Below are 27727 nucleotides of genomic sequence, written 5' to 3'. Positions count from 1 at the left end.
GCGAGCTGTCAGTCTCGTCCCGAACTTGTTGGCTGCGGGAGCCGGGAGCGCGGGCGCGCAGAGCCGAGGCCGGGACCCGCCGCCGCCGCCGCCGCCGCCGCTGCCGCCGCCGCCGCCGCCGCCGGAGAGCCGGGCAACCTCGGCCAGAGCCGCGCCGCGCTGCACGCCCGCCCGCCCGCCGGGCCGCTCTCCCGGCTGCGCTCAGACCCCGCCCGCCGCCGCCGCCTCTGCCGCTGCCGGCGCTCGGAGGGCGGGCAGGCGGGCGCAGCGGAGGCCGGGCGCGGGCGGCCGGGGCCGGGCGGCGGCGGCGGGGCCGGCGGGCGGCGGGCTGGGCGGGCCGGGCGGGCCGAGGCGGCGATGCGGGCTCCGGGCCGGGGGCGTCTGCCCGGGTGGCTGCTGCTGCTGCTGGCGCTGTGGGTGCAGGTGAGGAGGGCGCAGCAGCGAGGGCGGCGGGACGGGGCGCGCGGCAGCCCCTCGGGGCGGTGGTGCGTCGCGGGCCCGGCGGGCAGCGCTGCAGAGCCCTCGAGGCTGGAGCCGCGGGGCTGGGGCCGGCGGGGCTGGGGCTGGCGGGGTGGGGCGGCGTTTCCGGGCCGGGCGGGCCCGCTCCCGCCGCGACCCCGGCCCGCGCCTCCCGCTGCTCCGCGCTGCCTTATTTTTAGGCGGCGCGGCCCATGGGCTATTTCGAGCTGCAGCTGAGCGCGCTGCGGAACGTGAACGGGGAGCTGCTGAACGGCGCCTGCTGTGACGGCGACGGCCGGACGACGCGCGCGGGGAGCTGCGGCCACGACGAGTGCGACACGTACGTGCGCGTGTGCCTGAAGGAGTACCAGGCCAAGGTGACGCCCACGGGGCCCTGCAGCTACGGCCACGGCGCCACGCCCGTGCTGGGCGGCAACTCCTTCTACCTGCCCCCAGCGGGGGACCGGGCGCGGGCGCGGGCCAGAGCCGGCGGCGACCGCGACCCGGGCCTCGTTGTCATCCCCTTCCAGTTCGCCTGGCCGGTACGTGTGCGCCTCCCTCCGCCGCCCCCACCCCTCCCCACGGCTCGGGGCCTCCCGGGGCTCCGCAGGCCCGCCGGGATGGGTCCCGCGCCCCGCGCCTGCCCGTTTCCTCCGTGGCCGCCCGGGTCGGGACCGGCTCTGCGGCCGCGGCCCCTGCGTGCGGAGCGCGCTCTCCAGGCGGGGCGGGGCCGGCAGAGGGCGCCGCGCGGCGGCCGACCCCGAGCGTGTGCTTTGTGGGCCCCCTCTCCGCCAAGGCCACGTGGGCGCGCGTGTGCCGCGGTGGGGACCCGGCGCTGGGGGCCCTCGCGGGGCCTCAGGTGACGGCCGCGGCGTGTGCCTGCGCCGCCCCGCGCGTGTCTCTCTGGGCGGGGAGGCGCGGCCGGGCGCCTGGGGCGCGGGCAAGCGGCGCAGGCATGTGCGCTGCTCGTGCTGGGGCTGGTCCAGGGCAGGCCCTGGCGGAGCCGCCCAGTGCCCGCGGCCAGTCTGAGCCCGCCCGCCGCTTCCTGGATGCCCGGGGGATGGGGGGGCCGGCGGGCTCTGTGAATTCTGGGCTCAGGAGGGCCTGGTGTGTGTGCTGGCAGAAGCCGCAGGCCACCCAGGAACCCCCAGGGGAAGAGATGCTGGGCCCTGATGTTGGGAGCAGGCCATGGCTCTGTCATCGCTCTGTGACATCTCTGTGTTGCTTGTTGGCTTTTTGGTTGGTTTGTTCCTTTTAGGGAGGTGGCTAAGTCAAGGGGTCTGCCATCTCCCTAGGTAGGGAAGAGAGGTGGCCACTCAGGCAGGAGCCCTGGGCCTGGGCGTGCTGGGACGATGCACCCTCAGAAAGAGGGGGCTGCCTTGGCCAGCAGACAGGGGACCAAGACCTGGTGCCTGACTTGGTTCTGTTCTGAAGTGGGGCCTGGGCGGGGCACTCCCTCACTGTGTGGCAGGGTGGACTGTAGGACTGGACTGGGCGGTAGGAGTGTGAGGCAACCCCAGGAAGTGGGACCCCAGTGTGGAGGAACAGCTCAGGATGCTGGACAGGCCTGGGGAGTGGCCAAGGGCACTGGTGATGGGCTTCTGTAGTTGTGAGCCAGAGCTGTGAGTAGAAGTGGCTAGACCAAGGTACTCCGCAGTGATCCAGGGGACTGGCCTTCTGACCTGCAGCTTCTGGCTGGCCCAGGCTGCAGGCTGCACCAGGAGCCTGTCCACCTGGTGTTCTGGTCCTGAAGGAGCTGAAGGTTTGGCGTCTGGCTCAGAGTTGGGCCAGTAGGACCTGCCCTGTTGGGGGCTGCCCCTGCCCCACCCTTGCTCCAAGCCCTGGGCTGGCAGCTTCTCCCAGGCCTGGGCTGGGCCTCCCTTGATGGCCCATCCTCGCCCTCCTGTCCCCCCTGCCCCCTGTCCTCATGTCCCGGTGAATTTGGGCCTCCCAGTGGGGAAAGCGTCCCAGCTTGGGACAGAGCAGGCATGGGAGGCTGGCCCCAGGTGGTTGTTTCGTCCCAGCCCCCGCACTCCTACAGCCGGCAGAGCGGGCAGGTCTGTGCAGGGCTCTCAGCCTGTCATCTGTGATTGGGCCTGTGCCAGCGAGGCTCCAAATCGCTACCTGAGGGTGTGTTTTCTGCTCAAGTTGGCAGCCGTGGGCGTGGGGGCAGGGCAGCCTGGAGGAATGCGGCGGGCCGGCGCGTGTCCCTTGTGGCCCTCGCCCCACTGGCCGGCTGTCGGCGGGCGGGACAGGGCAGGCCCTGCCTTCCCGTGAGCCTTGGGGTGCCGGGTCCCAGCCAACTTCCCTCCTTCCCCCTGTTCCTGACTGGGGACCTCCAATGCCACGGCCGGGGGCGGGGCAGGTGGCTGCCCCCCACGTGGCGGGCCAGGGCCCCCAGGACAGCGGCGTTGAGGGCAGCTTGATCTCTCTCCTGCTGGCTGGCCTCGAGGGTGGAGCTCGTGTGGAGATGCCAGCACCCCCACAGCCCAGCTCCGTGCTGTGAGCAGGGGTGTGCTCAGAATTGGGCCCACCTGGAGGAGCAGGCACTGTGCCCCTCAGTAGGTAGGGTGGGTGGGCTCCTGTCCAGGACTAGCTGGGATCCTTGGAGCACCATACAGGGAGAGGCGGGAGGAAGGCCTTGAAGGTGCTGGTGATGGGAGGGTGTGGGCCCTGGGAGTCAGGGGAACTGAAGTTCGGCCTGAACTCTCCCTTGGTGTGGACAGGGTGTGGTTCTAAGGTGGGATGAGGCCGGGGGATCACATTTTTGGAGATGGGTCTGGAGAACCTGGGCAGACCCTCTTCCGGACAGCTCCCGGGACTGAGATCCTGGGTACCTTCTTTGGGGTCTGTGGAGCAGGGTGGGAAGCAGGGGTGGGAGCTGATGCAATGCTTGAGGTCTGCTGATCTGGAGTCTCAGCTTGGCTTTCCCCCATCACTTCTCCTCCCCCACCAGCTACCAAAGTCCCTGAGGGATTAAAGGGGCTGGGAGAAGGCTGGGGGCAGGACAGCCCACTGAGGGAACAAGGCACCGGGGTGGCTGGGGTGCCTGTGGCCGGTGAGGGCCACCTGAGTGCCCAGGGGCTGGGTTGTGAGGCACCACCCCCTCTGCTTCCCGCCCTCCAAAAGGGAGCTGTGGTATGGGCATCCCTGTCCCCCGCCCTACCCTCATCCCTAGTTCCAGGGCCTTCCCCACCCTGCAGGGCCACCCCTTGCTTCTAGAACATCTCCCCGACTCTCTCTCTTGTCTTCTTGGGATGGACTGTGTTTCTCGGCTGGCTGCAACTCCCGTCAGCCCTAAGGGGCTCCAGTTGGCCTGATGAGATTCTAGGAGAGGACTATGACCTGTGGCCCCCACCCTGCGAGGGGGTCTTGTTGAAGGAGTCAAGGAGTGGGGTGGGTGTAGACAGGTCTGCGTGTGAGTTCACTGATGCTGCCTGTTCCCACCTCCCCAGCCCTGGCCAGGAGTCCAGCAGCTGGGTCTTAGGGTAGGTAGTGCCCCACTCTGTATCCCACTGTGTGCCCCACTCTGTATCCCACTGTGTGCCCCACCCTGTGCCCCACTCTGTATCCCACTGTGTGCCCCACCCTGAGCCCCACTCTGTATCTCACTGTGTGCCCCACCCTGAGCCCCACTCTGCATCCCACTGTGTGCCCCACCCTGAGCCCCACACTGTATCCTACTGTGTGGCCCACTCTGCGCCCCGCTGTGTATCCCACTGTGTGCCCCACACTGATCCCCACTCTGTATCCCACTGTGTGCCCCACACTGATCCCCACTGTGTACCCCTCTGTGTGCCCCACACTGATCCCCACTCTGTATCCCACTGTGTGCCCCACCCTGAGACCCACTCTGTATCCCACTGTGTGCCCCACCCTGAGCCCCACTCTGTATTCCACTGTGTGCCCCACCCTGAGACCCACTCTGTATTCCACTATGTGCCCCACCCTGAGCCCCACTCTGTATCCCACTGTGTGCCCCACCCTGATCCCCACTCTGTATCCCACTGTGTGCCCCACACTGATCCCACTGTGTATCCCACTGTGTGCCCCAATCTGTACCCCACTGTGTGTACCACCCTGAGCCCCACTCTGTATTTCACTGTGTGCCCCACCCTGAGCCCTGATCTGTATCCCACTGTGTGCCCCAATCTGTATCCCACTGTGTGCCCCACCCTGTGCCCCACTCTGTATCCCACTGTGTGCCCCATCCTGAGCCCCACTCTGTATTCCACTATGTGCCCTATCCTGAACCCCATACTGCATTCCACTGTGTGCCCCACCTTGAGCCCCACTCTGTATTCCACTGTGTGCCCCACCCTGAGCACCACTCTGTATTCCACCGTGTGCCCCACCCTGAGCCCCACTCTATATCCCACCGTGTGCCCCACCCTGAGCCCCACTCTGTATCCCACTGTGTGCCCCACCCTGAGCCCCACTCTATATCCCACTGTGTGCCCCACCCTGAGCCCCACTCCATATCCCACTGTGTGCCCAACCCTGATCCCCACTCCATATCCCACTGTGTGCCCCACCCTGAGCCCCGCTCCGTATCCCACTGTGTGCCCCACCCTGAGCCCCGCTCCGTATCCCACTGTGTGCCTCACTCAGAGCCCTGCTCCGTATCCCACTGTGTGCCCCACCCTGAGCCCCGCTCCGTATCCCACTCTATGCCCCACCCTGAGCCCCGCTCTGTATCCCACTGTGTGCCCCACCCTGAGCCCCGCTCTGTATCCCACTCTGTGCCCCACCCTGAGCCCCACTCTGTATCCCACTGTGTGCCCCACCCTGAGCCCCACTCTGCATCCCACTGTGTGCCCCACCCTGAGCCCCACACTGTATCCTACTGTGTGGCCCACTCTGCGCCCCGCTGTGTATCCCACTGTGTGCCCCACACTGATCCCCACTCTGTATCCCACTGTGTGCCCCACACTGATCCCCACTGTGTACCCCTCTGTGTGCCCCACACTGATCCCCACTCTGTATCCCACTGTGTGCCCCACACTGATCCCCACTCTGTATCCCACTGTGTGCCCCACCCTGAGCCCCACTCTGTATTCCACTGTGTGCCCCACCCTGAGACCCACTCTGTATTCCACTATGTGCCCCACCCTGAGCCCCACTCTGTATCCCACTGTGTGCCCCACCCTGATCCCCACTCTGTATCCCACTGTGTGCCCCACACTGATCCCACTGTGTATCCCACTGTGTGCCCCAATCTGTACCCCACTGTGTGTACCACCCTGAGCCCCACTCTGTATTTCACTGTGTGCCCCACCCTGAGCCCTGATCTGTATCCCACTGTGTGCCCCAATCTGTATCCCACTGTGTGCCCCACCCTGTGCCCCACTCTGTATCCCACTGTGTGCCCCATCCTGAGCCCCACTCTGTATTCCACTATGTGCCCTATCCTGAACCCCATACTGCATTCCACTGTGTGCCCCACCTTGAGCCCCACTCTGTATTCCACTGTGTGCCCCACCCTGAGCACCACTCTGTATTCCACCGTGTGCCCCACCCTGAGCCCCACTCTATATCCCACCGTGTGCCCCACCCTGAGCCCCACTCTGTATCCCACTGTGTGCCCCACCATGAGCCCCACTCTGTATCCCACTGTGTGCCCCACCCTGAGCCCCACTCCATATCCCACTGTGTGCCCAACCCTGATCCCCACTCCATATCCCACTGTGTGCCCCACCCTGAGCCCCGCTCCGTATCCCACTGTGTGCCTCACTCAGAGCCCTGCTCCGTATCCCACTGTGTGCCCCACCCTTAGCCCCGCTCCGTATCCCACTCTATGCCCCACCCTGAGCCCCGCTCTGTATCCCACTGTGTGCCCCACCCTGAGCCCCGCTCTGTATCCCACTCTGTGCCCCACCCTGAGCCCCACTCTGTATCCCACTGTGTGCCCCACCCTGAGCCCCCTCTGCACCCCTCCACCTACCCAAACATGGTAGCCTTGCTGAAGATTTTGGTGTGGGGGTGAGGTGGGGTCATTGATGCCACGCAAAGTAGGAATCCTGGGAGCGGGGGGAGAGGCCATATGTGGCCAGTGGAGGGTTTGGAAATGGGCTGAGAGGGCTTTGTCCTGGGCCTTGTAGGGGTGGATTGGGGCAGTGAGGTGACAGGGAGGGGGGTTGATGGAAGGTTTGCAGCAGGGGCCAGTGGGAAGGGGTAGTGGCTCTCAGAAACCAGCTGGGGCCTCTCTGGGCTGGCTGGATGGGGGCAGACTAGGCCAATGACGGGGGGAGGCTGGGTGGGCCAGGTTGGGGGCCTGACCTGGAGGTACCAGTATGATATTGCTGGGTTTGGGGGGAAGCAGGATCGCTACTCCCCAGATCTCAGACCTGAGCCTGGATCCTTATCCCCAGACCCTAGATCTGAACCAGGATCTCTGTCCCCAAACCCCAGGCCCAAGCCTGGGTTCCTATCTCCGTGTCCAAGCTGGGGGTCCCTGTCCCCCAAGCCTTAGCCGGGGACCCTATCCTCTGATTCCAGGCCCAAAATGGACCACTATCCCCTGAGCCTGAGTCCCTAACCTCCAACTCCAGGTCCAAAGTAGGTCCTTAACTCCTGAGGCTGGGTGCCTATCTGCCAAGCCAAGGGTCCCTATCCCCCGAGCTGCAGGCTCTATTCCCCAAGGCAGTGTCCCTATACACACCCTCTCCCAGCTAGGGTCCCTATCCCCTGAGCTGGAGTCCCTATCCTTTGAGCCAGGGTCCCTATCCCATGAGCTAGGCTGAGCTGGGCTTGACAAATGAATGAGTCCTGGGCTTTGCTGCAGCGATCCTGGAGGCACTGTGTGTGCAGGTGTTGGGGACCCTGGGCTGAGCTTTCTCCATAGTGGGCTGGCTGTAGTGGAGAGGGTGGTGGGCGAGAGGAGGGGCAGACGAGGCGCTGGCTTGTCCGTGGTCCTGAGTGCAGGCATCTGGGTGCCTGTGTGGGCTGTGCCTGCGGTTGGCTCCTCTTGCTGTGTCCCTGGGCCCAGCACCTGGGGGGCGCCCCCACCCCCTTGGTGACAATGGCAACAGAGGCCTGGGCCTCCGAGGCTCGAATTTCAGGAAATGTATCTGGACTTGGATCTGGCGCTGGCACCAGCCCTGCGCTCCATGGGGGGCTGGTGGCTTGTCAGGGATGCGGCAGCAGAGGAAGGCCGGAGCTCGTGGTCCTTGGGCAGCAGGCTCTCCTGGGCCCCGAGGTGTCCGAGGAGTCTAAGGCTGTGGGGGTGGCACAGCTGGTCCCCATGTCATTTCCACGTGTTTGAGCTGCTGCCCCCATTATCCTCAGAGGAGAGGTTTTACACCCAGCATCGGGGGTCTAGGCTGGGGAGGAGGCGGAGGGGTCAGAGTGGGAGTCGGCTGAGATAGGAGTGGGTCCAGGCAGCTTACTGGAGGAGGGTGGGCTTGGCCTCCAGGGACTGAGGCCTTGCAGCTGGACGGGGCCTTCTGAGGCAGGGCTGGCTGGCGGTTGGACAGCCCAGAGGCTGGCCTGGGAGGAATCGGAGTTCTTGCCTCTTGCTTGCTAGGGAACCCAATTGTGCATGGAGGTGCCTGAGCTGCCCCCAGTCCGCCACCCTTATCACCCCCATTGCTCCTGTGGCCCTGAGACCTCCTGCCCCTATCACCCCCACAGGCCCCCAGCCCTGTCTTGGAGTGGCAGAATAGCCTCCCAGCCCTCCAGTCTTGTAGGGATTTGAATTGAGGAAGCTTTTCCCTGACCTGGAAACCCTGGTGGTGTAGTGGTTAAGTACTACGATTGCTAACCAAAGGCTGGCAGTTCGAATCCACCAGGCGTTCCTTGGAAACTCTATGGGGCAGTTCTAGTCTATCCTATAGAGCCGCTATGAGTCGGAATTGACTTGATGGCAGTGGGTTTGGTCTTTTTTTTTCCGTCTGGCCCAGGACTCTGAAAGCTGGAAGGGCGGGGGGAGAAGCAGCCACTTGCAGAGGAACAGCCTGTGTCCTGGAGAGGGGGTGGCAGGCCCCAGGGGTAGTGCTGGCCCAGGACTGGGGGAGGGAGGGAGACCAGGGCACCTGGTGGCAGCGGGCAGACACAGTTGGGGTACAGTGCCGCCCGCCTGCTGGCTCAGGTTCTCTCTGGATGACCTCCTACCGTCCAGGTGTGAGGAGCCCAGCTGGTGGGCGGTGGGGCTCTTGTGGGTGGGTGGGAGGTGCATGTCCCTGCGGGAGCAGGTAACCGGAGCCCCGTGCTCTGATGAAGGTGGTGGTAATCCTACCTGTGAGGCTGGCGTGGGGTTTCCTGGGAGCCGGGAGGCACTCCCTGCTGGCCCCAGAGCCCAGGAGTGGCCGTACAGGGTGATGTGGCCTGTGCTGCCCTGTAGGCTGGGACCCTGGGCTGGAGCTGCCTGTGCCTGGTGTGGCCAGGCCCTGGCAGTGGGCGCCACCTGAAGCCATGCCCCCGGCCCCCTCCCCACATGCCCTACCCCCTCGGAGCCTTTTCCCACCCATGCAGCAGCCCTTGGCCCTCCAGGAGCTGACCCAATTCTTCTGCCCTGTGTCCCACACACCCCCAGCCATGTGGGCCCCCTCACTGTTCCTCATCGCCATCTCCGGGCCTTGGCAATGCCACTCCTCCTGGTTGGGGCCCCTGGAAGCCACGCTGCTTCCTCCACCCTCTGCAGCCTTACGTCTACCAGCCTATCCTTAGGCCCCCCTGCTCCTCATCAGAATGGCCTCCACCTTGGGCTCTCCATTGAACCCTGCTGACTCAGGACACTCCACAGCCCCCTCCTCACTTACCCTGAGTGCCGTGAGGCAGAGGCTGTCTTCAGTGACTGAGCAGTGCCTGGCGCACATTGGTGGCCTAGTCGGGGGCAGTAGTGGATATGGGACAGGGGAGTGGATTTAAAGGAGTGAGTTGAGAGGCCTGGAGAGAGAAGGGGGTAGAGAATGGCGCCCAAGTCCAGCCTGTTTTCTGCGTGAGTGGTGGGACTGGTGGGTGGGGGTCTGTGGGTCATCCGCAGGGGCTGAGCTCAGAGGAGGTGTGGGGTGGCCCCTGGGTCGCCAGTGTAGATATGGTGGTGAGTGAAGCCGAGGAGGCCTGTTGTGGGCCTGAGGGAGGAGGTGCATCTGGAGGTGGGGGTTGGGGGTCAGGGTCCCTAAGGGCTGGGTCTGAGGTCAGAGCCTGTAGGGGTAGCAGGACAGTGGTTTGGGAGTAGAGGCTGTGGTGCAGGGGCCCACCTGTCCTCAGGCTGGTGGTGGCTGGGCAGGGGGACTGCTGGCAGGCAGTGAGTGGGCTGGGGGCTAGCAGGGGCGCAGCCCTGGCTAGGGAGAATGGCTTCAGGGGCTGAAATGACGGGGGCATGCGGCGGGGGGGTCTGGCCTCGCCCAGATGCCCCTAAGGCATCGTCCCCCTGGGCTGGCCAGGCTGCCAGCCCCCGAGGTGGCCCAAACCAGCCCTGCGCATGACCCCCAGCCATGGGTGGTGGCTCAGCCCCAGGCTGCTGCCCCTCCTGCCATCCGTGTGCGTCTGTGAGAAACGGGGGCTCCAAGGCCAGCAGGCTCAGGTTACCTTGCTGGCGGACAGGCGGGCCCTGCGGTTGCTCAGGCGACAGGCTGACAGCATCACCACATCACAGCCACCCGGGACACAAGAGCCATATGGTCCTGGGAGGGAGGGGTGGCCTGTCCTGGCCTTAGTTTCCCCCATGTGTACCACACAGGCCCCTCCCTGCCTCCTTCCTGTTCTCGGGGCCAAGGGGCAGCTGGAGTGTGCTGGGGCATTTGTCTCTCTCTGGGGCTGGGAGCAGGACCTGGTATTGCCCACCAGGAATCAGACCCCAGCCAGGCTGTGGGGGTTCCCACTTGGCACCCTCTGGTCCCAGGCCTTCCACCTGACCCTGGCTGCACCCGTGCCTGCCTCTACCTGCCCACTTCTCTGCCTGGTTCTCTCTCTGGCTCATGGCTGGCCTGCCTGGGGTGCTGGGCCCCAAGGGAGAGTAGGCCCCCTGAGCCCACAAGGCCTGGGGATGTGGCCTCCCTCCTCTGTGCTGAGGGCTCATTAGCTGCTACCATTGGTGGGTTCTCCAAGGAGACTTGGTCTGAGGGGATGAGAACGGGGTCCTTGGCTGGTAAGAGGGACCTGAGCGCTGACAGACTCAGGGAACAGAGTTGGAACCACTGGGGAGGGGGAAGCTGGGTCCAGGGATATGGCAGTGCTCCACTGAGTGCCTGCCCTCCATAGTTCTGGCAGGCAGGTGAGGGCCTTGGGCATCTGATTGGCCCCCTCACTGTGTCCACAGCGCTCCTTCACCCTCATTGTGGAGGCCTGGGACTGGGACAATGACACCAACCCGGATGGTGAGTAAAGCCTGAGGGGGTTGGGGGGTGCCAGCAGGGCCTCCCTCAGGGCACAGGGAGGCTGACTCACCTTGGCCTCGGCCTCAGGGACTCATGTTGCTGGGCTCCTGGTCCGCTGGGAGGACAAAGGCCCCTGTGCTATGAAACTTCCTTTACCTGGGGAGCTTGAGCGCTCTTTCCCTTTTCACCCTGGCTGCCAGGAAGCTGTGCCACATTTGAGTGTTGCAGAGCTGTGCATGTACCATCCTCCTGGTCCTGTGTTCGTTTGTGTTGTTGTCTCGTCACCTACTGTTGATGAGCCAATTCCGACTCATAGGCAGCCTATAGATCCTATAGAACAGAGTAGAACTGCCCTATAGAGTTTCCAAGGAGCGCCTGGTGGATTCCAACTTTTGGTTCGCAGCCGTAGATCTAAACCACTATGCCACCAGCGTTTCCATTCTCTTGTCGGGTATGTTCTTTTGGACCCGTGTCAGTGCCACAATGTAGTGGGGCCCTCTTGAGGGGCTCTCTCTGGCTTTGTGGCCCCCCTCTCGGCCCCCTGTCCTGAAATATGGGCCCTGGTGGACCACTCCTTGAGGCTGTCTGGCATGCCTGTGCACAGGGGAAGTTCAGAGAGTGGGGCCAAGGGGATGTTCTGGAGGTTTGGGGGCCTCAGGGATACCTGGGAAGATGACTGCAGGCAGAGGGACCAGCATAGGCAAAGGTCCTGAGGCAAAAGTGAGCCTTGTCTGTTTGGGGAGCATCACAGGGCCTATGTGGTAGTGGTCAGATCCCAGAGGCCTTGGGGCCACCGTGAGGATGCTGGCCTTTTCTCTGGGGTGGGGTTGCCTGAGCCACCATGTGGAGAGTAGACCTTAGGGCCAGGGTGGGAGTGGTGAGGAGGCCCCTGTGAACGCAGGTGAGCAGGGGCCTAGACCTGAGGAGGGCTCTGGAGGAGGTGAGAGGGGCCCGGATTCTGGCTGTTCCTCAGGGTAGAGGGACAGTGTGTTGGTGATAGAGAGTGGTCAGGGATGGCCTGGGTGCCCAGCAGGATGGAGACAGGGTAGGGGCACAGGTTTGGCCATGCAGCACTGGAGATGCCCGCAAGCCACCCGTGGATAGACGGGCACTGAGTCAGGCCAAGCCCTGGGGCCCACCAGTGTTCTGGCTGGGGAGGCACGGGGGGGCCAGGTAGGAAGGAGTGGCTGGGGGCCAGGAGAGGTGCCCAAGGCAGGAGATGTTCCTGGGAGGGGGTGCTGGGGACAGGACGGGCAGGCCGGCGCTGGAGAAGTATCCCTGGCACTCATCAAGGTCACTGAGGGCCTGGACAAGGACAGGGTTGCCAAGGCCGGGGGATCGAGGGGAGTGGGCAGGAAACCGGGAAGGGAAGGAGGCCTGCTCCTGAGAGTCCACCAGCCTTTTATTAAGGAAAACTCCAGGCCTATACAAAGGTGGGGAGGGTGTCATGGCTCCCACGGCCCAGTAGCAGGTCACTTCGCGGAGAGCCCTACCTGTCCTATCTCGGATCCAAGGCTGTCCTGGGGTGCAAGGGGCCTGTTTCAGATGGGGCGGTAGCGGATGGGCACTGATGGGGTGACCACATAGACAGGGAGTTGCAGTGTGGGGGAGTGGGCAACTGGAGTGACAGCCCCATGCAGGCGAGAGGTGTGCATGGTGCCCAAGTGGGGGGCAGTGGTGGGCCCAGGAGCTCGCTGAAGGGGGAAGCAGTCTTGGTGGAGGGTAAGGGAGATGCAGCAGAGGGCGAGGACATGATGGGTGCCCCGCGATTGCCTGGTGTCACCGTGGCTGCTTATGTAGAGATCTGAGGTGGCCCAGCTTTATAGTGCTGTCTCTATGGCCTTGGTGGCTGCAGAGCACAGAGGCAAGAGAGGACAGACAGCCCAGGCTGCCTGCAGTCAGGGAGGCTGGGAGGGTGGAGAACGCACAGGTGGTAGGCCTCGGCTGCTCCGTCTGGCTGGCTCCAGGGTGGGCCTCCCTTCTGCTGTCAGCCCCACTGGGACCCCTTGTCCCACCCATGAGTGGGGGGTAGGGAGGGCTTCTGTACCCTTAGTCTGGCTCTGTGGGGGTGCTGTGGGGGCTGGGAAGAATTCGTGTGGGTGGTGGTACCTGCGCCAGCCCCAGCCTGGCACTCAGAGCGGTGAGTGGGCCTCAGTGGGCACAGGGAAGAAAGGACTGAGGCTGCGGGGGTGCTAGAAAAGATGGTCAGCTCTGGGACTGTATCCAGATGGGGAGAGGGGTGGCGGTCTTGGCCCAAGGGGCCCCTGACCCCAATTAGGAGAGCTTGGCACTGTTTCCCCCACCTTGTCCCCCCAGGCCCTTCTGGCTCCTCCAGGCCCCACTGTGGCTCAGCTCTGCTCTCCCAGCGGCCCCTGCTTGCAGGCCACCCAGGCCCCCCCATCTGCATTGTGATTGGGGGCTGGACAGCTGGGCACCCCTAGACCCTGCAGCTGTCTTGCTAGTGTCCCAGGCTGCCTGCTCCTGCTGTCCCTGGAGGCTCCATGGCTGGGCTCCTTGGGCCTGTGGGTGCCCAGTGGAGCCGGCCCGGTGGGCTCAGGGTGGGCCTGGAGTGGGCAGGCCTGGCAGGCTGACTCTCCTGCCCCCCAAGAGGAGCTGCTGATTGAGCGGGTGTCACACGCGGGCATGATCAACCCTGAGGACCGCTGGAAGAGCCTGCACTTCAGCGGCCACGTGGCCCACCTGGAGCTGCAGATTCGGGTCCGCTGTGATGAGAACTACTACAGTGCCACCTGCAACAAGTTCTGTCGGCCCCGCAATGACTTCTTTGGTCATTATACCTGCGACCAGTATGGCAACAAGGCCTGCATGGATGGATGGATGGGCAAGGAGTGTGAGGAAGGTGAGGGGCCATGGTGGCAGTGCCCATGCCGGGCTTGCTCCGCAGTGGCTCACGGCCCGTGGCAGCATCCACGCCTGGTCCACTGGGGCATACTGTGGCCCTCGGCTGCAGCAGTTCCTCTCTCTGTTCACAGCTGTGTGCAGGCAAGGATGCAACCTGCTCCACGGGGGATGTAGCCTGCCGGGGGAGTGCAGGTGGGTGCTGGCGTCCATACCCCCCATGCCCTTGAATCCCAGTGGGACCTGCACTTAATGGTGCCATCAGGTCCACTCACGGGTGCTGCACAGGAGCGGGTGCTCAGTTTGGGAGCCCGGAGGTTTATAGTCATCATCGTGAGTGTGTCTAATGGTGATAGCGAAAAGAACAGCCAGGCAGGGGCGTGGAGGATTCAGGGAGGGTCACACCACTCCAGGACGTTTGGCAGAGACTGGGAGGCCTTGAGGCCCCAAAGGACGTACAGGGCATCCCAGCAAGGAGGGGGCTGCAGAGACCCCTGGAGGCATGTGCAAGACCAGGGCTCCGGGACATACTCTATTCAAGTGAGAGAAGGGGTGTGCTGGAGGGCTTAGAGGCAGAGAGGAGGGCGCTGCTGTGAGGGTCCAGTGAGCTGAACCAGTGGAAGGTGGAAGGTTGGGCGGGTCCTGCATTCTGGGGTGGAGCTGAGGGATTTGGGGATGGATTCGATGTTGTGTGCTGTCAAATCAATTCTGACTCACAGCCATTCTATAGGACAGAGTAGAATTGCCCCATGGGGTTTCCAAGGCTGTCGTCTTTATGGAAGCAGACTGCCACGTCTTTTTCCTGCAGAGAACTTGGTGGGTTTGAACCGTGGACCTTTTGTTTAGCAGTCAAGTGCTTGACCACTGTGACACTATAGGGCCACTGTGAGAATCAATTCAATGGCAACAGGATTTGATGTAGGGATGAGAGAAAGAGGCAGGGGTCAAGGAGGACCCCCAGCCTTTTAGTCAGAGCTGCTGACGAGAGGAGCTGCCATGACTGAGTGAGAAGGCCATGGGAGGGGCAGGCTAGGAGAGGAGAAAGAGTTAATTTTGGAAGTGACGTCTGCACAGCCTCTTTGGCACCCTGGGAGACGCTGAGAAAGGGGTGGGTTATGAGGAGAGGCTGGCCCTGGACACACTGGGCACCTTTGGCGTGCAGTGGTGTTGAAGCCCCGTTGCTGGGGCAGACGGAGAGGGGAAGCCAGGGAGCATGCCTGGCCTTCTCGGGCTGGTAAATGTGTGCAAATGGCGAAGGGCTACAGGGCTGGAAGAGAAGCAGGGGAGTGAGCAAGCGGTCCTGCAGCCGGTGCCTCGTTCCCAGCAACTCCGCTCTTCCGCAGCTCTGGCTGAAAGGTTTGCGGTCCTCTAGACACGGGGCAGTTCTACTCTGTCCTATAGGGTCGTTATGAGTAGGAATTGACTCTACGGCGCTGGGTCTGGGTAGACACCTGTATCTTCTCATCATCGGAGACCTTGACGTGTTTTGGTGGAGGGTGGGGCAAGGAGGGGAGGGGGAGGAGGCAGTGTCATGTTTGATAAGTGGTGGGAGGCAGCTGGAGGGCTTGGGGGAAGGCTGTAGAGCTGAGGCAGGGCGGGCGTAGAGGGTGCCCTGGGAGACCGGGCGTGGTGGGTGTGGGCAGAACCCAGGAACTCCCTTTAGGGTGGGGTTGGATTTTCGGACACTGAGGCAGAGATCAAGCAGCTTGCCCAAGATTGCAGGCAGGGCTAGGGAGCTGGGGGTGGGCGGAGAAATAGCCGGGGAGGGGGAGGACACCAGGGGCCTGGGCGGGCCACCCCCCAGGGCAGGGAGGCGGGCAGGCTGGCAGTGGGCAGGCCTGGCAGGCCGACTCCTCAGCAGAGGGTGAGAGGACCCCACGCGGGGAGATCTGGCCTAAGCTGGGCTTATGTTTTGGGGGACAGGCACCCATACCCTGAGGGGAGAGAGGTGGGTGTGATCTGGGCAGGGCCCTGGTCCCTGGGGCTGGTTCTCTGCTAGGGAGGCCTTCCCCTCTAGCTGCCCTTTGGCATGTGCCATGGGGTGACCATTGCAACTCTGGGCAGACACTGCGAGCCCCCCTCAGTGAACACAGTGGGACAGGGCTTGGCCCCTTCAGTGAACACGGTGGGATGAGGCTTGGCCCACTGCAACCCCCTGGCCCCGTGTGCAGTGTGCCACTTCAGTGGCTGGCCTATGGCAATGGGAGCAGGAATGCCTGGCGCCCCTGCACCATCTGGGGCGGGGGGATTCAGGCCCCCTGCCCTGCTCCTTGCTGGCTGGGCAGGGAGACGAGGGCAGGAGCCTGGGAGGCTAGGCCTGATGAGGAGGGGGATTTCAGAGTGTAGGTGAGCCCCCGCCCACCATCTCCCTGGCCCAGTGGGCGAGGCCCAGCTGCTGCTGGGCTCTGGTTTCAGCGCCACCGGATGCCGAGGAGATGGCCCTGCCTTCCTGCTGCTGGAGCCGCTGGCGGGGAAGTCGGGGAAATGAGCCGGCTTGGCTGCCCCACCCCGGGTTGTGAGCACGCCCTTGGGACCCTAGGGGCCTGGGCTCCATTGCTGGGTGACCCGAGGTGTGTCATGGCCCCTCCCTGTGCCTCCGTCGCCCCACCTGTCACCTGGAGGCAGGATGCCAAGGGAGACACGTGGCCCTCAAAGCATGAGCCACCCTGTAGGTCGGGCTGGGCATCAGAGGGCCATCTCACCAGCCTTGGTTTCCCCATGACCAGGCCCGATGAACCGGGCCGACGTCCCCTCAGTGCCGGCCGTGGGCCTGGAAGGCGGCTCAGGAAGGGCCGTGGCTTTTTCCTTTGACAAAAATAAATTCACGTGGCAGAGGCTGGCGTGGAAGTGACGGTTGTCTGGACGTCATTCCATCCCACAGGACCTGTGTGTTCTGAGCAAGGGGTCCTGGGATCCTGTCCAGGCCTGGGGGAGCCTGCTGGGACACCAGCCTCTCTCCCACAAATGGCAGTGCCTTGAGTCGGCCAGCCCTGCACCCTTTTGGTGGGGGCAGCTAGCCTCCTGCTCACTGCGTGGGTGCAGGCAAGGGTGGGAGGGGGCAGGCACACAATGTGGACCTGTCTGCCCAGCTGCCTGCCGCTCCTCCTGAAAGACTTCCTAGGAGGGACAATGCAAACAGCCTGGGGCAGGGCTGGACCTGGGTGGGGGGTGCAGGCTGGCCCAGAGGATCCTGGTGCCTGGAGCAGAGAGGCCTCTCAGGGTGCGGCTGGAGCGCCCCCTCAGTCCAGAACAGCACTGTGTCTGGTCTCAGGCAGAACTGGCCTGGGGCAGCCTGTAGGCCTTGGTATCCACATCTGTGAAATGGGTCAATTACAGGGCTTTGTTAAGAGAGAGAGACGTTACTGCCCTTGAGTTATGGACGAGGTCACACGCCATGCCTAAGGCCACAAGGCCAGGGCAGGGCCGAGATTCCTCTACAGACACCCTGTGGCCTGCCCAGACCCCAGTGTCGCCTGGCACTGGCAGTACTTGTCCTGTCCAAGCTGATGAGCTCCTCCCTGGGGTCCCGGCAAGACCTTCCTTTCCCGGCGCCTGCTCTTGGGGCCCCAGCTCAGGGTTGAGTCCCAAAATAGTGCAGGGAAGACTGACGGGACAGCTGGGATTGACCGTCCTGCGGCCAGAGGCCGGGAAATGCCCGTGACAGTGCGGCTGCCCAGCGGGGCCATCACCCAGCCTGGCCCGGGGCCCATCCAGTTCAAAGGCCCAGGCCGCCAGCCTGGCTCCCGTGGTGTCCCCTTGCACCCCTGGGCCTCACTGCCTCTCCTTACCCAGGTGCAACTACGGCTGGCAGGGTAAGTTCTGCGATGACTGTGTGCCCTACCCCGGCTGCGTGCACGGCAGCTGTGTGGAACCCTGGCAGTGCACCTGTGAGACCAACTGGGGCGGCCTGCTCTGTGACAAAGGTGGGTGACAGGACGGGTGGGGGGCAATAGGTGAGATGTAGCAGGGCACGAACCTGACTGCCCTCCGCCCCCAGATCTCAACTACTGCGGCAGCCACCACCCCTGCACCAACGGAGGCACCTGTATCAACGTGGAGCCGGACCAGTACCACTGCGCCTGCCCTGATGGGTACTCCGGCAAGAACTGCGAGCGCAGTAAGCACTAGGCGGGTGGGGGGGTCTGCGCCACTGGGCTAAGCCAGGCACGACTCGGGGGGGCTGGGGGGCTGGGGCCCTGGGTGGTGCTGCAGCCACCTGCGCCCCCTCCTTGGTCCTCCCACCCACCACTCTGCTCCCGTCCTCTAGCTGAGCATGCCTGTGCCTCCAACCCCTGTGCCAATGGGGGCTCTTGCCATGAGGTGCCATCCGGCTTCGAGTGCCATTGCCCCTCGGGCTGGAGCGGGCCCACCTGTGCACTGGGTGAGTGCCCTGCGGGTGCCTTCGAGGGAGGCGGGTAGCCAGGAAGGGCCGTGTAGGGGGGGAGTGGAGTGTCTCGGAGGAGAGGATTCTGGGAACATTGTCCTGGGCCAAGGGGTGAGTGGCAGAAGACACAAAGACCCTCAGTACCCACACCCTTCCCTACAAGTGCCACAGGAATCTGGACCTTTGTCCTACGAGGCTGCCGGGCCTGCCTCCCCTTGCCCCCACCCAGAGAACCTAGGGACCTTTCTTAGGCTTGCTCCGGGGCTTGGCCCGCTGAGTGGTCCCGCCCCTAGGAGAGCCTCCCCCGCTTCACTCCTCCTCCCCGCACAGTCACCGTGCTGAGCCCTGTCTCAGCAGCTAGACCCCCCAACCCCGCATCAGCCTCCCCTCGCGGCCCCGCCTCCCTCGCGGCCCCGCCTCCCCGACGGCCCCGCCTCCCTCGCGGCCCCGCCTCCCTCGCGGCCCCTCCTCTGCATGCAGTCCTTCCTCGTTGGCCTCCAGCTCCACGTGGCCCCGCCTCCCCGACGGCCCCGCCTCCCCTCGCCGCCCCGCCTCCCCTCGCGGCCCCACCTCTCACACGGTCCCGCCTCCCCTTGCGGCCCCACCTCCCACGTGCCCCGCCTCCCCCGTGGCCCCGCCTCCGCTCACGGCCCCGCCTCCCACACGGCCCCGCCCCCCCACGAGTCCAGGAGGCCCCACCTCCCTGAGCCCTTGCCTGCGCCTCCACGCCGGTGCCCGCACACGTCTGTCTTCCTCTTCTGCAGATATTGACGAGTGCGCCTCGAACCCATGTGCAGCTGGCGGCACCTGCGTGGACCAGGTCAACGGCTTCGAGTGCATCTGTCCTGAGCAGTGGGTGGGGACCACGTGCCAGCTGGGTAAGGACCCCCGGGGATCCTTGCGTGTGTGCGCTGTGAGCATGCAAGGCTGCTGGTGCTGCTGGTGCTGCTGCGGTGTCGGGGTGCTGGGCTGCGGTGTCGGGGTGCCGCGGGCAGGCCGGCCCAGCCTCTCTCCCTTGTCTTGTCCGCAGACGCCAATGAGTGTGAAGGAAAGCCGTGCCTTAATGCTTTTTCTTGCAAAAACCTGATTGGTGGCTATTACTGTGATTGCATCCCGGGCTGGAAGGGCGCCAACTGCCACATCAGTCAGTATGGGGTGGGGCGCAGGGGGCAGGGCCGGGGCACCAGGATCCTCTGCTTGACCCCATTTCTCTGTCCCCAGACATCAACGATTGTCGTGGGCAGTGTCAGCATGGTGGAACCTGCAAGGTGAGGCAAGGCCAGCTGGCCAGAGGCAGGTGGGGTCTGGCAGGTACGTGAGCCTCATCATTCCTGTCTACCACAGGACCTAGTGAGCGGGTACCAGTGCATGTGCCCTCGGGGCTTTGGCGGTCGGCACTGTGAGCTGGAACACGATGAGTGTGCTAGCGGCCCATGTCATGGTGGTGGCCTCTGTGAGGACCTGGTGGATGGCTTCCGCTGCCACTGCCCCAAGGGCCTCTCTGGGCGCCTCTGCGAGGTGAGGGACACCAGAACAAAGAGACAGGCTGTGTGGGGGCACTGGGGGGCTGGGGGTGGGGTGCTCCTGTCCAGGACTGGGAAAGGGCCTGAGTCTTTGTGTCTGGCTGGGCAGGGCTGGGAGGCAGAAGTCAGTGTCCCCAAGGCCAGGGTCCTCTTATTGTTTGTTATGACAGACCCATTCCTCACGGGCTGGCCAGGACTCTTGAGGAGTCTGCCGGCTGCCCAGGGGCCCCGAAGTCTCACTTCTTCCAGGTGGGCACTTGTCCACTCCTAACCCCCAGGCCCTAGAGGGCAGGCCCAAGGGGCAAGGCCTCTGGAGGCCTGGAGAGGGCTGGGTTGTATCCTGCTGTACAGGGAGGGCCAGGGGGCCTGTGGGTGGGTTGGGTGGGAGGGGGGCTACTGCCCCCTAGCTTCCTGGCACTCTGGGGCAGAGTCCAGTCTCAGGTCTTGGAGCCTTTGGCTGGCTCTGAGTGATTCTGTGGTGGAGGGATCATTGGGAGCTGGCCTTCCTGCCTGCAGGGGACGAGGGCCGGATGCCGCCTGCTGAGGCAGAGGAAGCATGACTGCCCTGGAGGCGTGGACGGTGGGAGGAGGCCTGGGGGCCTGCAGGTGTTTCCGGCCCGCTGACCTTGCCCGGCTGTCTTGGGTGGATAGGTCCGAGGGGCCAGGCTGGCCGGGGCCAGGCCTTGGGGTTCCTAAGGACGTGCCCTTGCCTGGCATGGAGACTGGCCCATCTTCGGACTCCCAGGCTGAGTCCTCATGGACTCTGCAACCCACAGGTGGACATAGACCTGTGTGATCCCAGCCCCTGCCAGAACAGCGCCCGTTGCTACAGCCTGGAGGGTGACTATTACTGCGCCTGTCCTGATGACTTTGGTGGCAAGAACTGCTCTGCCCCCAGGGAGCCGTGCCCCGGGGGGGCCTGCCGAGGTGGGCATGGAGGCCGGGCAGGGTGCGGGGGGCTGGCGGGGCTGGCGGGGCAGGGTGGTCCTTACCCTGCTCGTCCATCTGCGGCAGTGGTCGACGGCTGTGGGTTGGAGGCAGGACCCCGGGTGCCTGGCACTGTGCCCTCCGGTGTGTGTGGCCCCCACGGGCACTGTGTCAGCCAGCCTGATGGCAACTTCTCCTGCATCTGTGACAGCGGTTTCACAGGCACCTACTGCCATGAGAGTGAGTGGGCCGTGGGTGGGGCTGTGGGTGGGGCCGTGGGTGGGGCCGTGGATGGGGGCCGTGGGTGGGGCCGTGGGTGGGGCCCGTGGGTGGGGGCCGTGGATGGGGCCGTGGGTGGGGCCGTGGCTGGGACCGTGGATGGGGGCCGTGGGTGGGGCCGTGGGTGGGGCCCGTGGATGGGGCCGTGGGTGGGGCCCGTGGGTGGGGGCCGTGGGTGGGGCCGTGGCTGGGGGCCGTGGGTGGGGCCGTGGATGGGGCCGTGGCTGGGGGCCGTGGGTGGGGCCGTGGGTGGGGCCGTGGGTGGGGCCGTGGGTGGGGGCCGTGGATGGGGCTGTGGGTGGGGGCTGTTAATGGGGCTGTGGGTGGGGCCTGGACGGGGAGCTTTGGACAGGATGGGGCTGGCCAGGACCCCCGCTCATGCACCGCCTCTTTGTAGACATCGATGACTGTCTGGGCCGGCCCTGCCGCAATGGGGGCACATGCATTGATGAGGTGGATGCCTTCCGCTGTTTCTGCCCCAGTGGCTGGGAGGGCGAGCTCTGTGACACCAGTGAGTGGGCAGCACCCCCGGGATCCCCGGTCCTGTGCTGGGGGCCAGGGAGGTGTGTGCCTGCTGCCTTCCACCCCTGTGTGCCGGGGTGTCACCCCTCACCCCAAGTGGAATCGAGCCCCCACGCCCCCACCAGCCCCACTCCCGTCACCCGCATTCCCTGCCTCCTCCTCTGGCAGCCCTCCCCAAGCTCCACAATCCCTGCTGACCAGCGTGCTCACCCCCAGATCTCAACGACTGCCTTCCTGACCCCTGCCACAGCCGTGGCCGCTGCTACGACCTGGTCAATGATTTCTACTGTGCTTGTGATGACGGCTGGAAGGGCAAGACCTGCCACTCACGTGAGTGCTGCTGCTGCACCCTGAACCCTCTGCCCTGCACCCTCTGCCCCCAGCCCTCCGTCCCGCACCTTCTGCCATTGCTGTGGGGGCACGGTGCAGTCTGCCTGCTCAGGCCCACCCACTGAGCCACCCATGTGCCCACAGGTGAGTTCCAATGTGATGCCTACACCTGCAGCAACGGGGGCACCTGCTATGACAGTGGTGACACCTTCCGCTGTGCCTGTCCCCAAGGCTGGAAGGGTAGCACCTGCAACATTGGTGAGGGGTGCCGGATGGTCCCTACCCACTCCACCCAGCTGCCCCTCCTGTGGACAAGCTGGCTTTGGGCCACACCCACCTCACCCCTCCATGCCCTGGGCTTGTCTGGGTTGGGGTCTGCCCAGGGCCAGTTGAACAGCCTTCTCTCCTTCCTGCTTCCTCCAAGCTGAAAACAGCAGCTGCCTTCCTAACCCCTGCGTGAATGGCGGCACCTGTGTGGGCAGCGGGGACTCCTTCTCCTGCATCTGCCGGGATGGCTGGGAGGGCCGGACCTGCACGCACAGTGAGACTTGAGGCAGGGGAGGCCTGGGGGTGGGGTGTGGGGGTGGGGACTCGTGCCAACCACTGCCAGCCCCTCACCCCAACTAAAGGCCCTTCCGCAGATAGAGCCCAACTCCCTTCCAGACTCAATACTACCTCTCCTCTCCTTTCCACACTGGTCAGGGCCCCTTTCTCCAGGAAGCCCTCCCTGTTCTTTTCTGCCTCTCCTGACCCTATAGCCTGGTTGCGCCAGGCTTGCATTGATGGTACAGGAGTCTGGGACTCTTTGAGGGGTGCTGGCCCCCAGGCCTGGGCACCATGGGGCCTGGACAGGTGGTGGCTTTAATGACTGCTCTCTATTGCTCCCTTCTCGAACCCAGACACCAATGACTGCAACCCACTGCCTTGGTGAGTGGCTGCCGGAGGCTGGGGGGGCCAGGGGCCTGGCTGGCACAGCGGCCCCCACTGACACCCATACTCTCGCCGGCAGCTACAACGGCGGCATCTGCGTTGATGGCATCAACTGGTTCCGCTGCGAGTGTGCACCAGGCTTTGCGGGGCCTGATTGCCGTATCAGTGAGTGGACAGGTCTTCCGTGGTTGGGGGGCCTCGCTGTCCACATTCCTGAGGAGCAGTGTAGCCACAGGCTGGTCCCTTTGATTTCCAAGCCTCAGTTTCCCCACGTGTCTGCCCTGCCAGGCCCCAGAGCACAGTCTGCTGCAGTGAAGAAGGGGGTCCTGCCAACAGGGGCTAGAGCATACAGCCTGCTGTGGCCCATCCATGGCTGTAGGGCTGGTGGGCAGGGTGTCAGCCTACTGTTTGTCCAGCTAACAGGGCCCTTTTCTCCCCTCATCCCACAGCTGGGATGCCACTTGAGGCCTCTGCCCAATGCCCGCCCCGCTCCAGGGCCTTAGGTGCAGGACTGTAGGGCTCTGCTCAGCTGCTTGGGCAGATGGACTGGTAGTCGCAGCCTGGCAGGCTCCTGGTAAACTAAGGCACGAGTGGTCTCTGGCTTGTACCAGGTTCACCTGCTGCCCCCATCCATTTCCTGGGTCTGCGCGCGGCCCCGCCTCTTTGCGGGCTGCTGAGTACCAGGCTTTCCCACAGATATCGATGAGTGCCAGTCCTCGCCCTGCGCCTACGGGGCCACTTGTGTGGATGAGATCAATGGCTACCGCTGCAGCTGCCCACCCGGCCGGTCCGGCCTGCGGTGCCAGGAAGGTAGGCTGTTGGGGGCTGTGCTGGGGAGGGGGTGTGCTGGGTGGAGAGCATGCAGAGCAGCGGGACGCATGCCAGGTGGGGGGGGTGAGCGTTAGGTGGTGGGGTGTGCTAGGTGGAGGGCATGCAGAGCAGCGGGGCGCATGCCAGGTGGGGGGATGCGCATCAGGTGATGGGGGCTGTGCCGGGTGAGGCCGTGCTGGTGCTGCATCCGGCAAGGGCTGTGCAGGGTGGGGATCTGGTCTTCAGGGTCGGCACCCACCACCGGGGTTCCTCTCGCAGTGATCGGGTTCGGGCGGTCCTGCTGGTCCCGGGGCACACCCTTCCCTCATGGGAGCTCCTGGCTGGAGGACTGTAACAGCTGCCGCTGCCTGGACGGCCACCGGGACTGCAGCAAGGTGCGAGGGGCCTCTGCCCTCACCCCACCCACTCTGGATCCCAGGAGGGCAGGTGCCCTGGCGAGAGCCTCCTCAACCTGAGCCTGACCCTATGGTAACCCTGACAACAGGTCCATTGGTCATCCGTAATCCTGACCCTCGTTTGTGGGTGGGGAAACTAAGGCTCAGCCAGACAGATGGCGGCTTAGACTCCAGAGGTTCCTGCCTGGCCTTTCTGGCTCTCCCACTCCCTCGCACCCTCCTGGGGGACATCCCTGCTCAGGTGGAAAGTTCAGCCTGCCTCCCTGGGGCCCTGGGAGAGGAGAGGCGGACAGGACTCTATCACTGACCCTGATGGCATGTGTGTCTCTGTGTGTGTTTGTGGTTCATGTATTTGTACTATGTCCTCGTGTGCCACGTCTGCTCCAGGTGTGGTGTGGGTGGAAGCCCTGCCTGTTGGCCAGCCAGCCCGATACACTGAGTGCCCAGTGCCCACCAGGGCAGCAGTGCCAGAAGGCCCCAGGCCAGTGCCTACAGCCACCCTGCGCAGCCTGGGGGGAGTGTGGCACTGAGGAGCCCCTCTCACCCAGCACGCTCTGCCTGCCGCGCTCTGGCCACCTGGACAACAACTGCGCCCGCCTCACGCTTCACTTCGACCACAACCAGGTGCCCCAGGTGAGTCCTGAGGTTCCTGGCCTTTCTGGGACAGCTTCTCAGGCTGCCTGAGACCTGGTTCCAGCTGCCCCCAGCCAGCTAGGTGGTGGCTCAACACTGGGGGGTCAGACCAGGCCAGGTCGGGGGATGCTTGTGGGTGGGCAGGTGAGGGGCACGTGGGGTCACCCAGTGTGCTGGGTGGGGGCAGCAGAGGGCACCAGGAGGGTGGCAGGGCCCAGGCCACGATTCCTGTTTGCCTGGCCAGTCCTGGGCTGGAGGTGGCTGTGGACCTGCAGCTCTGCTACCCTGGATACTCCTTTCAGGGTCAAACATTCCTCCAACCCCCTGGGGCTTAGGATACAGTGAGGCCCCCGCCTGCCCCCGCATGCCCAGTCAGCCGTATGCCTGTGGTTGGGTGCCTTGGTGCTGCTGCTGCCCAGGACGTCATGGGCAGGAGGGGCTGTCCGGCACCTCAGGCCCGCCTGGCCGCTGCCCTCTGGGGTTCAAGGCCATGTGGGCTGTGGGTGCTGGCTGTGGGTGGAGTCCCCGGGACTCTCCATGGCCTGCTGGTTCTGCCCAGGGTACCACTGTGGGTGCCATCTGTGCCGGGATCCGCTCGCTGCCAGCCACCAGAGCCGTGGCCCGGGACCGCCTGCTGGTGCTGCTGTGTGAGCGGGAGTCCTCGGGGTCCAGCGCCGTGGAGGTGGCTATGGTGAGTGCTGAGGTGGATGGGGCAGTGCCTGGGGTGGCGCCTTGTGTGGTCCCTGGGGCCCTGTTCTATGTACTTCTAGGGAGGTGGAGTGGCATAGCCAGGGAGACACAGGTGTCCATTCTCCATGTGGTACTGCTGGGCAGGGTTTCCAGGGCATTGAGTGCCCAGTGGTGGCATGATGCGGGCAGATGGAGTGGGGAGGAGGGGCAGTGAGAGTCAAGGCCCCAGGCTGTACCCAGCAGGCGTCCATTCACTGACACCAGCCCACATAGCCAGATGGGAAGAATACTGGGCTTGCATTTGGGTGGGGGAACCAGCATGTGGGGGGTCATCCCATCCCTGTCTGCCATGATGGGGGGTATGGAGCAGGGAGTAGGAGGCCCAGAAGGCAGGTGCTGCAGGAGGCGAAGAGGGGTGACATCCGCTGGACCCCAGGCTCCTCCCAAGCCCCACGAAACTCCAGTGCAGTCTCTCAGGGGGCACGGTGTGCTCGAGCAGGGTGCGGGGTGAGCACGGGTACCAGGCTGCCTTGGGTGTGGCCAGTGGCAGCCCTCAGCACTGTGCCCTACTGCAGTCCTTCAGCCCAGCTCGGGACCTGGCCGACAGCAGCCTGATCCAGAGCGCAGCCCACGCCATCGTGGCTGCCATCACGCATCGGGGGAACAGCTCGCTGCTGCTGGCCGTCACTGAGGTCAAGGTGGAGACAGCTATTGTGGGCGGCTCCTCCACAGGTACACCAGCGAGGCGGGGCCTGGGACCCTGGCTGGGGCTGGGATCCTGCTGGGGGCACTGAACCCTGCCGTACTGCTGGTAAAGAGTCCCTCCCAGGCCTCCCCACAAGCCAGGACTCCCCCAGGGGGCATTGACAGCCAGCCAGGCCCCAGCCTCTGCCGTGGGGACGTGCTGGGCCACAGGTACCCAGGCCACATCCTCAGTCGCACCTTCCTGTCTGCAGACCTGCTGGTGCCTGTGCTGTGCAGTGTGTTCAGTGTGCTGTGGCTGGCCTGCATCACCATCTGTGTGTGGTGGACCCGAAAGCGCAGGAAAGAGCGGGAGAGGAGCCGCCTACCGCGCGAGGAGAGCTCCAACAACCAGTGGGCGCCACTCAACCCCATCCGCAACCCTATCGAGCGGCCGGGCAGTGGGGGCCTGGGTGGCGGTGGGGGCCACAAGGATGTGCTTTACCAGTGCAAGAACTTCACGCCACCGTCGCGCAGGGCAGGTGAGGCGCTGCCCGGGCCAGCAGGCCGTGGGGGCGGTGAGGACGAGGAGGATGAGGAGCTGGGCCGAGGCGAGGAGGACTCCCTGGAGGCAGAGAAGTTCCTTTCACACAAATGCACCAAAGACCCAGGCCAAGCGCCAGGGCGGCCAGTGCTCTGGGCCTCGGGCCCAAAAGTGGACAACCGCGCAGTCAGGAGCGTCAATGATACCCGCTTCGCCAACAAGGAGTAGGGCCACCACTGCCACCAGGCGCCGTGGAGGCGAGGCTGTGCGCATAGCGTCTTTATTTTGTGTAAAAAAAAAAAAAAAAAAAAGCAAAAAACAAATGTTTATTTTCTACGTTTCTTTAACCTTGTATAAATTATTCGTAATGGTCGGGTGGCAAGCAACGGAGTATTCTCGGAGAGTTGCTATTTTTGTAAAGTTCCCCTGTGTTGCCCTCACTGGGTGGCAGCACAGGGGGGGTGGCTGTGTTCTCACCAAATCGTATAACGTTTGCTACCAGAGGTTGTACACTGTTTACAGAATCTTCCTTTTTATTCCTCAGTTGGGTTTCTCAGTGGCTCCAGGCTAAAAGGCCAGTGCGGCCCATGGCAGTTGACCAGGTCCGCGTCTGTCAGTGAGGCCTGTGGCAGCCGGTGAGGTCCGTGGCCATCAGTGGCCCTGTGGTGGTTGGCGGGACCCATGGCAGTCGTCAGTGGTCCTGTGGCAGTCAGTGGTCCCGTGGCAGTTGGTGGTCCTGTGGCGGTCCATGGCCCTGTGGCGGTTGGCGGGACCCATGGCAGTCGGTCAGTGGTCCCGTGGCAGTTGGTGGTCCTGTGGTGGTCCATGGCCCTGTGGCAGTTGGCGGGACCCATGGCAGTCGGTCAGTGGTCCCGCGGCAGTTGGTGGTCCTGTGGCGGTCCATGGCACTGTGGCGGTCAGTGCGGCCGCCTCTCCGGCCAGAGCCCTGGAGCCTGCTGCTGTGGCTTCCTCCTCCAGGCACGCTGGCTCCAGAGGCCCCTCAACTGTGCTTCCAGAAGTGCCCTTCCTGCTGCTCTGTCCCCTGCGGGGCAGCGGCAGTACTGAAGCTCCTGACAAGTGCCTTCACACAGACTCTCCCTTGCGACTGTCAGCGTCTGCCGTGGGCACCAGGCCGCTGCCCACCTGCCGGCCCCCGGCCACCCCTCTTCGTGAAAGTGCATTTTTGTAAATATGTACATATTAAATGAATCACTCTGTATATTTGATTTAATAACTTAAATGTTTTGGCCTCCCTCGTTGCTTGGACACTGCTCCTTTTTCTTGGGAATTGCGGTAGGGGCGGGGTGGTGCTGGAGTGCTGAGCCACGCCCAGGTGCTGAGAGGGTGGGACGGTCATGCTGACACCGGAGTCGGCGAGCACATGGCCGTTTTGTGGGGGCTGATGAAGCTCGGGAAAAGCT

The 27727-nt window shown here is 64.3% G+C and overlaps 1 protein-coding gene across 2 annotated transcripts; it reads left to right on the top strand.

Moving 5' to 3' along the window:
• Nucleotides 1-341: 341 nt before the first annotated feature.
• On the top strand, nucleotides 342-27554 carry JAG2 (jagged canonical Notch ligand 2). 2 transcript variants are annotated; one of them, XM_049898446.1, is made up of 26 exons: nucleotides 342-423; nucleotides 660-1001; nucleotides 10721-10778; nucleotides 13387-13638; nucleotides 13772-13832; nucleotides 17430-17560; nucleotides 17635-17754; nucleotides 17905-18018; nucleotides 18786-18899; nucleotides 19052-19165; nucleotides 19243-19289; nucleotides 19366-19539; nucleotides 20321-20471; nucleotides 20559-20711; nucleotides 21148-21261; nucleotides 21489-21602; nucleotides 21747-21860; nucleotides 22027-22143; nucleotides 22502-22529; nucleotides 22612-22697; nucleotides 23229-23342; nucleotides 23622-23737; nucleotides 24146-24391; nucleotides 24951-25082; nucleotides 25657-25813; nucleotides 26038-27554. In XM_049898446.1, exons 1-26 carry the CDS (start codon nucleotides 358-360, stop codon nucleotides 26532-26534), a joined length of 3732 nt encoding a protein of 1243 aa, XP_049754403.1. In that variant the 5' UTR covers nucleotides 342-357; the 3' UTR covers nucleotides 26535-27554. The 2 variants fall into 2 exon arrangements, with proteins under 2 accessions (XP_049754403.1, XP_049754404.1); XM_049898447.1 differs by lacking the exon at nucleotides 19052-19165.
• Nucleotides 27555-27727: the final 173 nt, after the last annotated feature.

Source organism: Elephas maximus, chromosome 10 (assembly GCF_024166365.1).
Source record: "Elephas maximus indicus isolate mEleMax1 chromosome 10, mEleMax1 primary haplotype, whole genome shotgun sequence".
Taxonomy (NCBI): Eukaryota; Metazoa; Chordata; class Mammalia; order Proboscidea; family Elephantidae; genus Elephas; species Elephas maximus.
Note: the sequence above shows the minus strand (reverse complement) of the source record. Positions and strands in the feature narration are given on the sequence as shown.

What these genes read in the sequence shown, in the direction of transcription:
- JAG2 (XM_049898446.1), top strand. Translation starts at nt 358, where the DNA reads ATGCGGGCTCCGGGCCGGGGGCGTCTGCCCGGGTGGCTGCTGCTGCTG. An exon ending in AGCATGGTGGAACCTGCAAG is followed by an intron (nt 19,290 to 19,365) that starts GTGAGGCAAGGC and finishes TGTCTACCACAG; the next exon opens with GACCTAGTGAGCGGGTACCA. An exon ending in GCCACCGGGACTGCAGCAAG is followed by an intron (nt 23,738 to 24,145) that starts GTGCGAGGGGCC and finishes CGTCTGCTCCAG; the next exon opens with GTGTGGTGTGGGTGGAAGCC.